Consider the following 16,985-nt stretch of genomic DNA (forward strand, 5'->3'; position numbering starts at 1 on the left):
AAGTTATGCTGGATTTACGTAGCTCTTTGGCTTTGCAGAGGGAGGTATTCAACCAGGAGAGGCACTTGTGTGCAGTCCTGTGTGTAGCCTGATAGAAGCCATGTAAATGTCAAACGCTAATATGTTAAAAAGTTATCTTGAACAGAAAGGAAACAGCAGAAGTTAATCACAAAAAAGAAAAAGCCTTAACCCTCCACCCCACAATGATAAAAAAAAAAGTATACATGAGATGCAGCGATAATAATTAGAGTGAACAATTTTACCACCTAACTACAAAGAAGTGCTTTGTCTATTAAGATTTAAGATTTGACGTTGTCGTGGGGCTAAAAGAGCAAAAACACCAGAAACAAGCATAGCTCTTCATAGCACCTACAGGTTACCAATGCACTACCACGCTGAGTGCTTTGCACAGCCCGGTGCAAAAACAACCTTTCATAAAAGCAATCAAACGATAGCTTCAGGGCAGATAGTTAAAATATCTCACTCTGTGAGATGGATCACAGAAATGTCAAAAGACTACAGCACTGTCATTAAACTGGTAGAAAACTTGCAAAACCAAAGATAGAAATATTGAGGAGACATACTCTGCAATGTACCTGGCATAATTTGTATTAAAAGTAGACTCAAGATCTTTGAAAAATACATCTCTATGCAGGCACATGTAACACATACAGTAGCCCAGAAGGGACAAGGATGTTTTTGTTCCTACATTTATAATAAACGTTCAAACATTTGATGTAAGGTTTGACTTAATTTAGGCTTTGAAACAAAAACTAAACAAGTCTAGTGAAAGCACTGATGTGCAAGTCAGCTCGCCTTTCATAAAAACAAGGTTGGGTCTCAACTGTTTTTTCGTTGCACCGTGCTCTTAGAGAAATGAAACCGAGAAGGATGAAAGAAGACTGAAAATAACAGAGAAAAGTCGAGGGAAGGGAAAGAGAGAAGAGATAAAAGAGAAAAAAGGGTGGCAGGAAAAGTAAAACGATGGATGAGAGAGGCAGAGATTCAAAGAGAAAGAAATGCCCAGCTATGGGAGGATCCCAGCAGTTGAAAAGTAACTAATGATGATGATGTGTCAGTGCAAGGAGGATCTATTGCTAGTTGCTATAGAGAAATAGACACACTCATAATACACACACCCACAAAATGAGACTGATGTGCTTCCCTGTGATGCATATTAAATTCTGCTGTTATGTAAGTTGACATAAAACCTGAAGGAATTCATATTCTGATTTCTCTTCCTGCTGCACAAAGACATTCAAAACCCTGAAGACCTGTAAGCAAAACAGTCTCATTCACAAGAGGAACCTAAAAGTGAATTCAATTCCCAAAGTTGCTGGATTATTGATGAATGCCCAAAGACAGCAGTGTGCCAGCACGCACACATTGGTAAATATTTACACAGAAATAACTGGGAGGCATTCAGAGGTTCAAGTTTTCATTCAATTTTGATTTTCCTTTTATTTCTTTACTTTGGTCTATGTAGTTGCTCCAGTCACACTTTGGCATTGGCGCACCAATAGCGGTTTCTTTTCCTCTGCCTAAAACTATAAATGTTGATGAACTCATCTATAAAGTACCAACTGAAACAGTGTAAATTTCACTGAAATTTGTGTCACAGTCTTTGTCAGGGACCTTTATTTCCTGACCATAACTAGGACGATAACTAAATAAAAACTAATACACCAGGCCAAAAACTGATGAAATGCACTGACAATTTTGTTAAAAAATGAAAATGGGATGAAAATATTCTGGAGCAACCAGATCCAATCAGAACTAATTAACTTGTGTAAAAAGCAAAATGTCAACGTTTGGGTGGAAGAGAAGATTAGACATGCACATTTCACATTTGATGCCAGTAAAAGCATGACAAACTTTCAGACTTTACATTTTAGTCAACTAAATCAACTTTATATTTAGTCTACTACAGTCTTATATTTTGTCGACTAAAACGAAAAAAAAATCTCGATGTCTAAGTTGATGTTTTATTCAAAAGACTATAGTTAAAACTAAATCAAAATTTGCAGTCAAAATTAACACTGCTCTGAGCATGTGTTAACAGCTGAATCACATTTCAACTTACAGTTAACTGTTAAATAGCATAACAAAAAACTGCATTATGTTTTCATGAGAAATTACAAAGCTTAAAGTAGCAAAAGGAAACATTTCACTCTGACTTCAGGGCACTTTTGGAGAGCACTGTAGAGATATATCTAAGGCAGGTACTGGCTTTAAACCTCTGTCAGTGCGCCCCAGGGCGGCTGTGGCTACACTGTAGCTTGCCATCACCAGTGTGTGAATGTGTGTGTGAATGGGTGGATGATTGTGTATAGTGTAAAGCGCTTTGGGGTCCTTAGGACCAAGTAAAGCGCTATACAAATACAGACCATTTACCATTTGGCGCTTTGGTATATTTAGAGATGATGGTGATCATCATCTCCTATGAAGTTGAATTATTATTAGTTTTAGATTTCATAGGGCGAATAAATAAAAGGCTTTACCTGACTCTTTTTGGTTAAGGAATTTGAGGGATTACTCCTCTTACTGCGGTGACCTTTCAATTAATGGTCCTTGACAGCTGAGTATTTTAACTTGTCGCTCAAATTTGAACATTGAATAGTATTTATGCACAATTTAAAATTAAGTGCTTCCATATTTGAGGTTTTTTGCCTTTTTTGCGAATCCCACCTAAGATATAATTCAGTTTCTTATTAACGTTGCTCATTAGTTTCATTAATAATAACAACCTATAATAATCCAATTTCTCCCTGGCAGTTTTATAAATTGCAGTATGGTCTTAAATACAGACACAAAAACATATTCACATTCTTTCAGTATGTGTGAGTTCAGGTGGATACAGACAAACACACAGATGGACTGTGTGATACAGGAAACAACATACTCGCGCAAGTGTAAGTCCGAAGAAAAATAGAAGAAAAAGATAAAAAGACACAAACAGCGAATAGTTATTGTGCACTTGTACCATCTATGGGCTTACATTCCAGTTTATCTCCATAAAGTCAAAACGCTTGTCTAATTATCAATAAATCTCACACGGAATTTGAGAACAGAACGACAATCTTAACATATTCATATTATTAACATTCAGTGTCATGAGTACGACTTTTAAGATCCATCCAAAATATTCTAATCAGCAAAAAACACCCCAAACTATTTCTGCCTGATATGGTATCATATTATTATTCCTGTTAAAAATAACATGGAAACAGATTCTGAAGAGCAAACATAAAACATGTAAACCGTCTCCTGCAAGTGAATATACAAGTATTGCAGTGTAATTAATGTTTTGCTTTCTACAACATTAGAAACTTAATGATAATACGATGAACTACAAGGTCCACTAGATTCCCAGACCTAATAATTCGTCGCTAATGTTAAATAAGCATTGCACCTCATTGCTATCTCCGACAAGTTAATGATTGGTTACAATATGTGGCATGGCTTCAATAAGCCTATGTAGTGTTACAATATTTATTCCTATTCAGAGTTTTGTTAATTTTTTGTCAGGATCTAGTGCTGTTGGTGGGAGAGCTGGACCACGGCCCAATCCCAGAGATTCTCACTGGGATTAAAGTCTGGACTCTGTGCTAATCTGTGTGAAAATGATGTCTCCTACTCCCTGGATCACCATTTCACAGTTTGAGCCTTATGACTCCTGGCATCGTGATGCTCCCACAGGTCAGTACTGTAGGCACTAAGCATGACGGCTCCATCACTTCATCCAGCTCTTTCCCTGATCATCAGTCAGGAACAGAATAAATCTGGACCTATCAGACCAGATGACCATTTTCCATTGCTCTAAAGTCCAGACTTTATGCTATTTAACAACTGAACCTTTTTTATGACTAGTGTAATTAATAAGTGGTTTTCTTAAGGCTAAAGTGTTTAGTCCCAATCCCTTGAAATCCCCTCACAACACACTGTAGAACTGAGTTCTGAGTTCTACTGTTTTTCTACTGATTTTTCCAAATGTTTAAGTGACGTCCAATCATGATCATTCAGGATGCTTTTCGACCACATTTCTACCACAAAGATGATCATTCACCATTAACTTTCAAGATTGAATAATGTGTTTGACGGTTCTTAACTCAGTTTCAGTACTTTCAGCACATAAATAAACAATTTTAGCATTTAGAAATGCAATGTTTTCCACAACCACCATGATGGTATTTTAAGAAATGAGAAGCTATTCACTGCATCAGTTAAGGTTAAATGACCCGTTGCCAGCCAAAACACAATCACTGCAGTAATTATTCAGTGGAAGTCTCTGATCCATTTGCTTAGTGCAGTGCACATATTAAAAGTGTGTTTATATATATCAGTAGCGCTACTGATATTCAAGTCTGGAAAAGAATGGTCACCATTAGCCAGGCTAACGTTTCCATCCACTCCATCCTTTGTGCAATGCTGCCAGCACTTCTAAAACTAAAGCTTATTTAGAATCATATCTCAAATCTTCCAAGACTCAAGAGATATGATGTTTACAGTATATGCAGTTTATATATATAGCTTCAAGCAATTGCATTTAAATGAAAAGAAGAAATTGGCAGTAGGAGTCAACAAACACACCACAGAGAGAAACACTTGGACCATTGCCCCCAACCTGAAAAAAAAAATGTAAAAATGAAAATGAAAAAAGGAGGATAAGGAGCACTGGCACTCCCATAAATTGTGACTGTACATCAAACAGAGTTCCTACTATGTGTGTATGTGTTTTTGTGATAGGCAGGTGTGGGTGCCTTGCTTGCTGGCTGCCTTGAATTTCTCCTGTCAGAGAGAGCCAAGATGGCAATTAATCATCATTCATTAACTGCTGATGGACAGTCGCCTTGGCAGAACCCAACACTGACTGGAACTTTTTTGAGGGTTTGCCTCTGTAGAAGTAAATTCCTCCTGATGCTTGGACGTTTTCAAAAGACAGCAGACTAAACTATATAAATTATGAAACAAGATAAAAATCAAAAAGCCAATTTTAAAACTAAGAACCTGCACTGGGCTGCCTGGAAAACAACCTTAGAAGAGAAAACAGATAAAAAGGCATGTGTCTGGAAAACTACAGAGAATTATGTATCGTCTAATGATAACATTAATTTTTTTTTATTAATTTCAAGTTCATAGTTTTTAGAAGGAATCAGAATTTTCCATCAGATGCATAGGTGGTACTAACTTCCTGAAAATCAATTTCTTGTGGAATAATGTTTAAAAACGTACGTTTTCTAGATTATCTGTCAAAAAAGTCATATAATCTTGAGCAAAGCACGAAAATTAGACAATTATCTTCCTCACATTAAGTGACAGACCTTACTATAAGTTTAAAACCTTGAACTGACACTAATTGCATCAAATGTGTGGAATTACTTGGATCCCTGTGACATCCAAGTAATTATCAATGATGAGAAGAAACTCCAAATAAATAATAACTGTGTATCAAATATTCTTTAGTTGTCAAAAACTTCAGATGTGCTACATTATGTAGTTTTGTACAAACCTTTGGAGGCTTAGAAGGAGTTATTACCTTGGTGTGTGCAATGAGCAGACAGTTTGAGTGCTCATGTTCGCAGGCAATCTCATATTCAGGCAACATGTCAGCTAGCTGCTGAACAAAGGTGACCACTTCCTGGTGCCAGGGAACATTTGCCATCGTCAGGCTGCTCGCAGAGCTTTCCCCGCAGTATGTCACCCCCTGGAGACACATGAGCAGACAATCAGAAACAGAGTACAGAAAAGAAAGATTTACAGATTTTAACAAACATATTTTTACCCCACAAAATACAGAAGAGAAACGATGCAAGTAAAGGACAAATAATTTCCTGCACAAACTTCAGCAAAACAGCTTTTTGTCTCCATACAAAGGCCTTAGTTTGAGTGACAGAGTAATTTTTTTAGTGCCACAGTGTCTGTCAGCAAGACTGCACGAACTACAAGGCATTACATTAATAAAAGCTTTTTGAGATGTTGAGCAAAGGAAGAACTAGTTCGATTTTTAGATCATATCTGAATCGGTGTCTTTAAAATTGCAAAACAGCCATTGTAGAGCATTAAAACACATCCACTTGTAGTTGCTTAGTACTCCATTTGTTTTCTTTCTCTCTTTTTTAAACACATAAATAGATTTTCCAAGAAACATATTTTAACAGAAGTGGTTTTTTGATTGAACATCAGCTATTAAAAGCATAAATGCTTCTGTATTCATGCCTTCATCAAAAGATTAATACTGAAAAATTAAACTGAGTGAAATATCTAAGACTGGAAAATGCAGAGTCTTTTCTGGTGAGCTTGTACTTTGGATACTAATGGACAGGTATGACTTTCAAATATTTACCAGACCAATAACATGTGTGAGATACTGTAAGATTAGATCAAATACTTTCCTCTGAAAACAAAGTATTATTGCTTAAAATTCTTTAGAGTACAGCAATCAAAAGTAGATTATCCTGTGGAGAAACTGATAGACTAGACAGAAGTCCACAAAAACATAAAAAAAAGAAACTGGTAAACTAAACCAATATAGATCTAAAGGAACCACAAAGATGTTCAATGTAAAGCATAAAAATATCCAGATTGTAATTGATTGATAAGATAAGATAAGATAAGATAAGATAAGATAACCTTTATTAGTCCCACACGTGGGAAATTTGTTTTGTCACAGCAGGAAGTGGATAGTGCAAAAGTTATGAGGCAAAAATTAGAATACAATAAGAATAAATACAGTACACAACTGTACAGAATAGAATAAAATAAAATACTATATACAGTAGAATAAAATAAAATAAATATACAATAAGATAAAAATAGAATACAAATACAAATACTATATACAACTGAGTAAAAATACAACGATGACAGAAAGGATTATTGCACTTAGTATTATTGCATATGTATGGATGTGTGTGCTTGATCAGTTAAAGTCTTTATTATGGAGTCTGACAGCAGTGGGGAGGAAAGACCTGCAAAATCTCTCCGTCCCACACCGTGGGTGCCGCAGTCTCCCACTGAAGGAGCTGCTCAGTGCTGTCACAGTCTGCTGCATGGGGTGGGAGATGTTGTCCATCAGGGATGACAGTTTAGCCGCCGTTCTCCTGTCACTCACCACCTCCACTGGGTCCAGAGGGCATCCTAGAACAGAGCTGGCCCTTCGGATCACCCTGTTCAGTCAGATCAAGTCAATTACAATCAAATTGAGCTGCAGTGAGTTCCTTTTGTTGGCTCCATGAGGGCAATGACTGGCAACTGACCATTCACCTTTTATGTAGTGACTTTTATGATTCATTTGACCCTGATGTTTCTCACTCTAACTAATGCTCATTTTGTGAAATTGTTAAGACTTGATATACAGCAGCGACTCTTCTGATCAATAGTGGCTCTTACTCTGCATTTAATCTTTAGTTGTTATTAATCACTGGCTCTGTTCCACAGTTTGTCATCCTCCCCTCATCTCCAACCAGTCAAGGCAGATGCCCACCCCTCCCTGAGCCTGGTTCTACTTGAGGTTTCTCTTCTGTTGTTGCCAAATTGCTTGCTCGTAAGGTTCATCTGATTGTTGGTGTTTTCTCTGTATTATTGTGGGGTCTTGAACTTGAACTGTTGTGATTTAGCGCTAGATAAAGAGAAACTTTTGCAGAGGAGAAAGCAATAAGGTGAATACACCTTTCACGAACTTTTGCCATTATCTGAAAGAATCTGCTGCAGACTAAAACCCCGTGTCAGACTGTCATTTGCTCTTGGCTTTGCATTATACACCAAAAAGATTGTGGAGGTCACAGACAACTGTTTTGTCGGAGCTTGAAGTTTTTGTATTTCTTAGTGAATAATCACTGAGCCAGCCTCTTAATAGTTCAGTACACCTCTCAAAGCAGTACAGAGGAAGAAGAAATCAGTGTATGCATCAGGATTTAAGGAATGTTTTCAGTAGTACCTATTCAGATATGAGATTTTCAGAAAAAAAAAAAAAGGTCCTGTACAACTGGAAAAATAGATGTATTTACACATGATTATTGATATGGCAAAAACTGGAAAGAGTCGGGGACCTTCACAAACAGAGATGTTACCTAAAACCATTTAAGAAAACAATTTTACAGAGGAGTTAAAAGTAAGAATCCACAGCACACGACGTAACTGTCTTTTGAAGAAATCTTTACACAGACCCAGCCAGCCATTACTTATTTTAATTAAAGCTTTACACATGAACCACTGCATCATGTTCCTGTAACGACTAACTGCATAAACTTTAAATAAAAGGTGTGATTCACAATAATCACAATAAGTTTAGTGAAAGGCAGTGAAACCAATAAAGTTAATGCCTAAAGATAAAAATTTCATTAGCCACAAACCTTTGAATGGTTTTGTTAAATATACTGCTGTAGGTCATCTTCACAGCATAAAGCACACCTGAACAGTATTTTATAAGTTCTTATAAGCTTGAAGAAAATGAGCTGAAAGACCCTGTTTTACACAGTTCCTTCGGTATGATATATTGTTGTCAACATGTATTTCACAGTTTTCATTTTTCAGTTGTTGTTCCTTTAGCGGTCTCCTCATCTGCCTCCATCTCAGCCTCTCCCATCATCCTCCTCTATCACACCAATCCTCTGCTTGTCCTCTTTCACTACATTCAAAAATGTTCTCTGTGGTTTTCCTCTTTTCTTCATGACTGGCAGCTTCATATTTAACATCCTTTGCCCACTATATCCACTCTCTCTCCTCTGCCCATTACAATGCTCAATCCTAATCCTGTCCATAATGGTCACTCCCAATGGAAATCTTAATATCTTCAGCTCTGCCACCTCCAGTTTGGTGCCCCTACTTTTTGCTAGTGCCACCATCTGCAAACCATCATACAACTCACTAAAAACTCAATTTGGCTGCTCAGATAACCACAGTAGATGAATCTGCATTGTTGATTTTTTATGTCATATGCCTTTCCTGAAACAACACTCCCAGGGATCTATGTCTCCTCTCATTCTCAAACGGAGGATCTTTTGCTTTTAGGCGAATACATTAACCACTGCACCACTAAGCACTGTAACTAAAGCTGTGAAAATCATCTCTTTCACTCTTGGTACAATCCACTATTTAAATACTGTACTGTGACTCTTCTTTTCTGAGTCTGCTTTTGTTATCTTTTAGATTCTTTGTTAAGTAAGACCCAAAGAAAAAGCCCCAAGTACTAATTTGTCTGTTAGAAATAATCTATTTGGCTTCAAACTCTGGAAGTTTGAAGACATGACATGTCCAGGGAAGTAAAAATAGTTGATGCTTCACCATTTCACAGAGCCAGATTTAAAAAAAACAAAGACAAAACACAAATCTGACAGATGAGGTAAAACTTCTTAATCCAATAAAAAATCATTTTCACCTAAGAAAGAATTGGTTGTCAAATGAAACAAACAGTTTCATTTCTCTGTTGGAGAATTTACTCCACTCCTCAGAGAGAGGCTACCCAAACAGCAGTTTTACAACTGATCTCTTTCTCGCACCGGTCCACCCATTTCAAGACTGCCATTCACATTTATTCTAGTCAATCTACTGAGGAGCTGTAGGGGATCTGTGAATCCAGTTGTGAGCTGCAGCCATTTCTACACTAATCCAACCTCATATGTCTTCTAAGACTGAAAATTCACTGCACCAAAAAAAAAGTTAACACAGAGTGTAAAATTTCTTTGGGTTGGGTTTGAAAAGACAGAAATTGGGTGGCTGAGGGCAAACACAGTGGGAGCGCTGTACAAAATTGATGGGAGACCTTGGAGTTATCAGCCTTGCCCGGAGGCCTGCTGAATAAAGATCAACCATTCAGGACTCTGTATAAATCATCAGGAAGGGGCCTGGGCAGGAGGAGTGTGCAGCAGGAAGAGATGGGGAAAGATCTTTGAGATATATGGTAGAAGATATTGTACTATGTGGGAGAGATGGAGCAAAAATAATAAGAGTCCCTCACCTGTTCAAATAATCTATGTCTCTTACCTTTAATGGAAATCATAAATGTTGGTCATTGAGGCCTCACTCACGCTGTGCAACATATCCCTGTGCACTTTTCACCAAATTTATCTCAATACACTTACATGCTGGCCTGGCTCTTCTCTTTCTGTGTCTCTTTTGCTCTCAGTAATCCATTTCCTTTCAGGCCAAGTGAGAGACTGTGGCAGAGTAAATGGTATTGATGCTGGACTAAGATGATAAATTAGGCACTGGGCAATTGGATAGAGGATGGTAAACTGTACAGGCAGAATGTGTTGTGCCACATAAGATGATGAACTAGTTATTAGTGGGTCAGTAATAAAGGTCTTGTTGCTGGTGATGGTGGACATGCACATAAGCATACAATTCATCATTCTTAAAGAGCCACAATTCATCTTAATTAATGGATGCTATACGTACACACATACAGACTCAATGAACACTGAAGCTGTTCTGAAGGCTCATTTTTAACAACTGTTGAAAAAAAATTGTTGTAATATACCACTGGGAAGGTAATTAAGTTGATTTTTTTCAGGTTTCCAGATGTTTCTGATCATAACTATGGTAACAATGTCATAAATTTTCCCACTTCAGTATGTTCCTAGTCTGCTACCCGTAATCTCTCAAAAAACTCTTAAACCTAGCATTTTGTCCTCATCCTATCCGCAAACCTTTGGACTTTTAGACTGAAGCATGTTTGTTAAGCCATTTATCACTGACCTATGAATTTATTCATGAGGAAAGAATGGCACCTAACTCAAGGGTTAACTAGTATTGTGTCTACAGATAACAGACAACTCGGGAAAGAACCAATTTAAAATACATAAACACCTAAGATAATTACGTTTGATAATAAAATTTTATTTTTTGCTGAAACAAGGTGATTTCCAAAAACCTAAAACTTGGCATATCTTGGCATGCTGTGCAGTGTGTCCTTAAAGATAAAATGAGGAAACTGGACAAATAAAGGACAAAAGAAAAAGAGAGTTCAGTCTTGAAGAATAAAGGTGGTCATACCAAATACTATTATTTTAATAGTATTTGGTATAGTACATGCAGACATAATATTTCCATGTCTGCATGTGTTACAGTAAATCACTGCAACTCTTTCCCAATTTTCCTACCAAAATATAAAGAAACAAGGGGTGGTTTAAGACTGTTGGAAAGTACTGTAAATCTTAAAAAAAAAAAAAGGACAAGTTAAGATTATTATAACTACTAAAGCCATTCACAGGCCCAAGCAACCCCACCGGTCAGCAGTAAAAGCCAATTTGAGAGCTAGCGATATGATGACAAAGGAATTCACTCTATCATACTGTCATTAATCCATCCTGGGATGTACTAATTACTGGACCCATGATGCTGAAGTTGATAGCTTGCCCAGAGCTGCCAGTAGCCAGAGAAGTTTATCTGTTCAGTAAGGGACAATATACTCTTCATTGTGGAAACAGGGAAGAGGAGGACAGAGAGATAAGAGGGTGACAGAGAAAGATAATTAAGGAAGAAAAGACACAAAAGCCTTTATAACATGAAGGAGAGTTCACCCTGAGAGTGACCTGTGCAAGAGAGACAGCTTAAATTATTAACTGTCAAGATGAGGCAGAGATTTCACTGTGATTTTCAGTGATCTGAAGGTCAGACTTTGAGAGACCAAAATTGTATAAAGACTGATAGATATATAATTACATATGTACAACTGAATATTGGACAAATGCTAGGGCAAATGTGGGCATTGAATAAAGCAATAAAGTACCGCTGTTTCCGCTACCACATAAAATGTGGCTGTATTTGTGAGGAAGTAAGCCAAAATTAGTGCTGTAGAAGTTATGACTTTCCAATATATTATTAAAAATATTGCTTAAATGTGATCAATAACAAAGAATTGTGTAAAATATCTTTAATAATTTGTCATCTATGTTTTCAAATTAGTTTTGTCTTTATGTACCTTTGTACTTTATGGTAATCACTGTGCAGATACACTGATGACAAGGAAACAGCAAGTTGTACTATTTACAGCACAGGTGTGTATGTGATGGTCTCAAGTCCGTCAAGACAAAGCGGTTTGCTTATCATGCATCACATTTTAATTAAAGCCCTAATGCATTTACATACAGTATATCAGTTGGTATCAATCCAACTGCTAGTCACTTCAAATGTTAGCTTCCAAGTTGAGATAAGGTCTCTGGATGCGGCATCGCTGTTAGTCTCCTGTACCAGAGGATGTGGTCTTTTATTGGCTGACGTTTTTACACACTCCAGAGAACAGGCAAAACTGTTAATGTGGGTTTGTAGTTTGCCTTCATTAAAGAAAGGCATATAAGAAAAGACAAGCCAAAAATATTTCAAGGTCTGACGTCCCATATTTGGTGGTTTCCTCTCCACTACAATGCTCCCCACTATCTTGTTAGTGTTCTGCCTCTTCAATATAATAAAATGGCATGTAGTGTTGGGTCAATACAGAGTCCTGTGAGAGAATGTCAATAATAAACTGTCTCAATAGACAACTTGGATTGAAAAAGGAGCACATCATAAACTCGATCAAGCAAAGACTTGCTTGAAGCACCACGCCGATTACTTGAGAGCAATAAAACACAGCAAGCAAAGCAAACTTAGTAGTACATAAAAGAACTGGGGGAGATACAGATGGGGATCCATTAATTACCACACAGGCGGTTGAATTTTTGCACACATGGCAAATTAAGTCCTTTTTCTTCTACAGCACCTACAAATCAAGCTATAAAGGTATGTCACTACACAACTTTAGTAGAAATAAAGATCAGGTAAAAGGATGAATTGGTAACAAACAACTACAACTCACTATAAAGAATAAATTGGAATACTTCTATGGCTTAACGTGTGAGTATCTAGACAGGTAACTCAGTACATATGCCCAACCCTGCTAATCCCCAGCAGCTCTGTAAAAGACTACATTTAAAAAAGTCTAAGTACCAAAGTTGCATGTCATAGTTGAGACATCAAGTATTCTTTACAAGACTGAAGTCTTCCAATGTTATGGTAATTTTTCAGTGCTCCCTTGGAAACGCTTGACAAGCCCGACATTAATGCTCTTAACCAATCCTTGCCATGCAGCCAGTTTCTAAAAGAGTCAGATTATAAGCTCAGAGCAAGACATGTTTAGAAATGATTTTTAACCTGTTGACCATTTCCATATGGCAACTTACTTCAATAGAATCTAGCTAGACACACAAAAAGAAAGCTCTAAAAGGTTCAGTTTAGGTGAAAGATAGCTTATCCTACCAAGTTCTGTGCCAGAACCTGAGAGAAGTTTTGTCTTCCCAACCTGTCATCTAAATACAGAAAAAAGTTGATTTACCATGAAAGGATACATGTTGTATTTGGAAATGATAAAAGACACAGTAGAACTACAGTGATTGATTTTGCTATGTTGAACAATACTTAAAAAAATTTGAAACAATATGTGCTTTAAAGTTACATAAAAGATCAAGGCTAAAGACATTTAAACTGAACATGTAGAACGCACTTGTGCCTTTTATATACTAACATGTTTGAACTAATGGCATGACATCCAGACAGTGCTACAATGTCTGGTGTGAACAGCAAAATGAAAAGACTGCTCAGGTCAACAACAATCTTACTTGTGGTCCTGCATAGATTGCTTATAACAAATTCTGTTGTGTGTGTCTGTGTGTCGTTGCACATTCAGCAACATGATGCAACATCAGAAGAGCAGAACATGAATGGGGAGAGGAGATGATTGCTGCTGAGTTCTGCAAAGCGTCATCTCACTTTCTCTCTGTGGAGTTTGCAGAAGTCAAGACTGTGAACCGAGATAGCAAAACAGGCACATTTCTACGGTCTTTTTAAGTGTCAGCAGTCTGCTCAAATATGCTATGGTGGGCTACAGAACACCTCAGTAAGCAGGAGCAGAATTACAGCAAACTATAGTCTAGAGCAGGGACATATAGTGAACAGGGCAAATCTTTGTGAGCATGGAGCAACAGTGAGCATGGAGTTAATGCAGGTGGGCAGAACAAGTGATTTAAAATAAATAAATTTCCGCTTTGTAACTTAGATTAAAATTGCCATTAAATGTGTATAATGCAAAGGGAATGAACTAATAAACAAAACCTAGGAATTTCATTTTCTGAAAACACACAGAAGACAAACCCTCATCTTTAACAATGCTCTTGATTAAGACTTTTAACCCCCAAATGCTCCTGGCTGGCTGATAGATAACATTGTGCTTGTACAACTCAGCTCCCAGGTATGATTCAGTGTAATTGTGGGCAGCCTAGTACTAAAAAAAACCCTAAACTTCACTTCAGTAAACCTAGCCTGCGTGAACGAAGGTTAAAGAAAGTAATAGCTACAGTAACTGTGAGCAGTGAGATCCCAGCGGACACTGTGTCATAGTTGGACTCCTAAACTGTACTCTGGATTATGAATGAGAGGATGTGTGGAAGCATTGCCATGTGAGGCTCCGTGCAGACAGAGGCTCACGGTGAATATTAATTTTGACTTTGGAAACCTTGCACCTCTTCTTCTGCCTTTATATCAGGACACTGAAGATAAGGGACAAGTAATGGTGCACATGTAAGATGTGTCATGATGATGTGTCATTTATGTGTAAATGGATAAGGAAAGAAGTAAATGGTAAATGGCCTGTATTTATATAGCGCTTTACTAGTCCCTAAGGACCCCAAAGCGCTTTACATATCCAGTCATCCACCCATTCACACACACATTCACACACTGGTGATGGCAAGCTACATTGTAGCCACAGCCACCCTGGGGCGCACTGACAGAGGAGAGGCTGCCGGACACTGGCGCCACCATGCCCTCTGACCACCACCAGAGTAGAGCAAAACACTTCAGACCAATCAGATCACACCTCCACACTCAAGTTAGAGTAGAATCAACACAAGTAATACTCAACTTTGGTTTACTTTTTTAAAAATCTCTGTTTGACATAGTGTTTCTGCTGGCTTACTATTATAAGGAATATAAACTGTTTATAGTGTTATATTTCTCTTATGTTTCTCTTTTCTCTCTACATTATTTTTATATAGAAAGAATTAATTTAGTTAATTAATTAATCAACTAAAATTGCACAAGTCACAAAATCCTGTGTTTTGTCACTAAACCTGCCTCATTTGTCTATGTCTATATGTATGTACTTTTATAATTGACAGACCCTAAAAGAAATAATGACATCACAGTAGACGTGACAGAAGATGTGAATAAAGAAGTGAATATTTACATTTATGGTGTCTTTGCATGACAGAATAATCATAAGGCATATAGTGCTTTAATAAGATTTGTGTTTTTTGGGGAATATGGAAGAAAAAGAATTGGGAATTAAATAAACCTGCACTACAAGCGTGTGTTGACAGATCTTAAGACGCAATCTGACACAATAATTACAATTTAATGATATAACACTGACAATTAAGAACTTTCCAGTGGGACATCCCCTAATTAAAATGTCTGGATACTCCAGTCCGGAGGTTAGCAACCTCCAACCACAGGTTATAATTTGGATTAACTGTAATCCTGCTCTTTTTCTCCCATTGTTTGGTAGGAGGAGCTAAAATAGCTTGTTTGATGTTGAAGGTTGCTGATGCCTACCCCAGTAAAACCAAAAAATGTATATTATTATAGATAGATTCTATGTTTTATTTGGGAATAGAATGGTGTGTATGTGTGAGTTTGGTGATGGAGTTTTTATTATGGATGAATTATGATTTTTTTATGAATTATTATGTCTTTTTTTTATGTTTTATGGACAACAGATGGAAATTAGCCCTTGGCTATAATCTGGTATGTTTACATTCATGTAATTTTTTTACATTTATGTTCATTACCATGCACTGTCCTAAATAAATAAATTAAATTAGAGCATAGAGCTGTCAAAAACTCTAAATTCATAGTTGTAGATTAACAATTGAGACAACGACTTTTTCAACATACTTCCACAAAAGCCTTCCTGTCAGGCAGGGGGCTTGTTTAATGTTAAGCATTCTCCAAACCTTTTCACCACTACAGGTGAGAAGAGCAATCTAGAAACTTTTTGTCTTCACTGACAGAAAAACCCCTTCCTGTTAGTGTCTTTCTGACATGAACGGGAAAAAGACATCCAAGATGGGGCTCTATCACCAACACTACTTGATGTGGTGCACTTCATAATGAGCTCAAACTCTTTCACATTTTTCACTATGACAGCTGTAGCTCAGATTGCCACCAGGTGTCCCCTCCCACACTATTAATACCATATCCGCCAAATGACCGAGGATAAGGTCAGTGAATGTGGTACACAGCACACCAGTTCAGTGAATTTATCCAATATATGTAGTAACAGGAACGGCACAAATGTTTTACACACTTCAGGCAATTAGGCAATCATGCTACACCACAATGATATATACATGAAAATACATGCTGAGATACGTAATGTTGTTAAATCCTACCTTGACCTCAATGAAGTCTGGCTGGCCCAATGCTATGAGCTCTGAGTAAGCCTGCATCTCCTCCACATTCCAGGATTTGACCAGCGTCAGTCTGTACACCGTCCTCTGTTTCTGTGGATGAATAAACAGATTTTTGGGAGTGATGTAAGAAGTCATAAGGTGTGGGAATAGCTATGATATCCAATAAAGAGATGCCATATGTATCAATCTTTTAGTTTACATTTCATCAGTAAGAACTTATAAACTTAAGTTCTTAGTGCTACTCAAAAGATTCTGAAGTGACAATATATCTGCAAGACACTGACATATAGATTACAGAACACTGAAGGAAAAACTTCATTTTTAATTCGGTTTCTAAACCACAGTTACCTTTGTGACTTGTACATTATATAGAATATTCGTTCAAATTAGAAAGGACAAGCATGCATTATTTTCCTCTGGCACACATTGGTATACAAAGCTGATGAGTCATTTATAACTTTTGAACTTAACCACTTCGTTTTTTTTTGTTTTTTTTTTCAAATCACTTCCAGTGACAGTATGTCATCACCAACATCTGTT

At 37.2% G+C, this 16,985-nt stretch overlaps 1 protein-coding gene across 2 annotated transcripts in view; it reads right to left on the bottom strand.

Annotated features, from left to right (window-relative positions):
- Positions 1 to 16,985, bottom strand: part of tyw1 (tRNA-yW synthesizing protein 1 homolog (S. cerevisiae)) — a 56,772-nt gene that overhangs the window by 3,252 nt on the left and 36,535 nt on the right. For both annotated transcript variants that reach the window (XM_026191614.1, XM_026191613.1), the window contains exons 14-15: positions 16,425 to 16,535; positions 5,537 to 5,704 (exon numbers count right to left, since the gene is read on the bottom strand). In XM_026191614.1, coding sequence (XP_026047399.1) covers positions 5,537 to 5,704; positions 16,425 to 16,535 — 279 coding nt within the window. The remainder of the gene's footprint in view (positions 1 to 5,536; positions 5,705 to 16,424; positions 16,536 to 16,985) is intronic.

This window comes from Astatotilapia calliptera, chromosome 14, assembly GCF_900246225.1.
Source record: "Astatotilapia calliptera chromosome 14, fAstCal1.2, whole genome shotgun sequence".
Lineage (NCBI taxonomy): Eukaryota > Metazoa > Chordata > Actinopteri > Cichliformes > Cichlidae > Astatotilapia > Astatotilapia calliptera.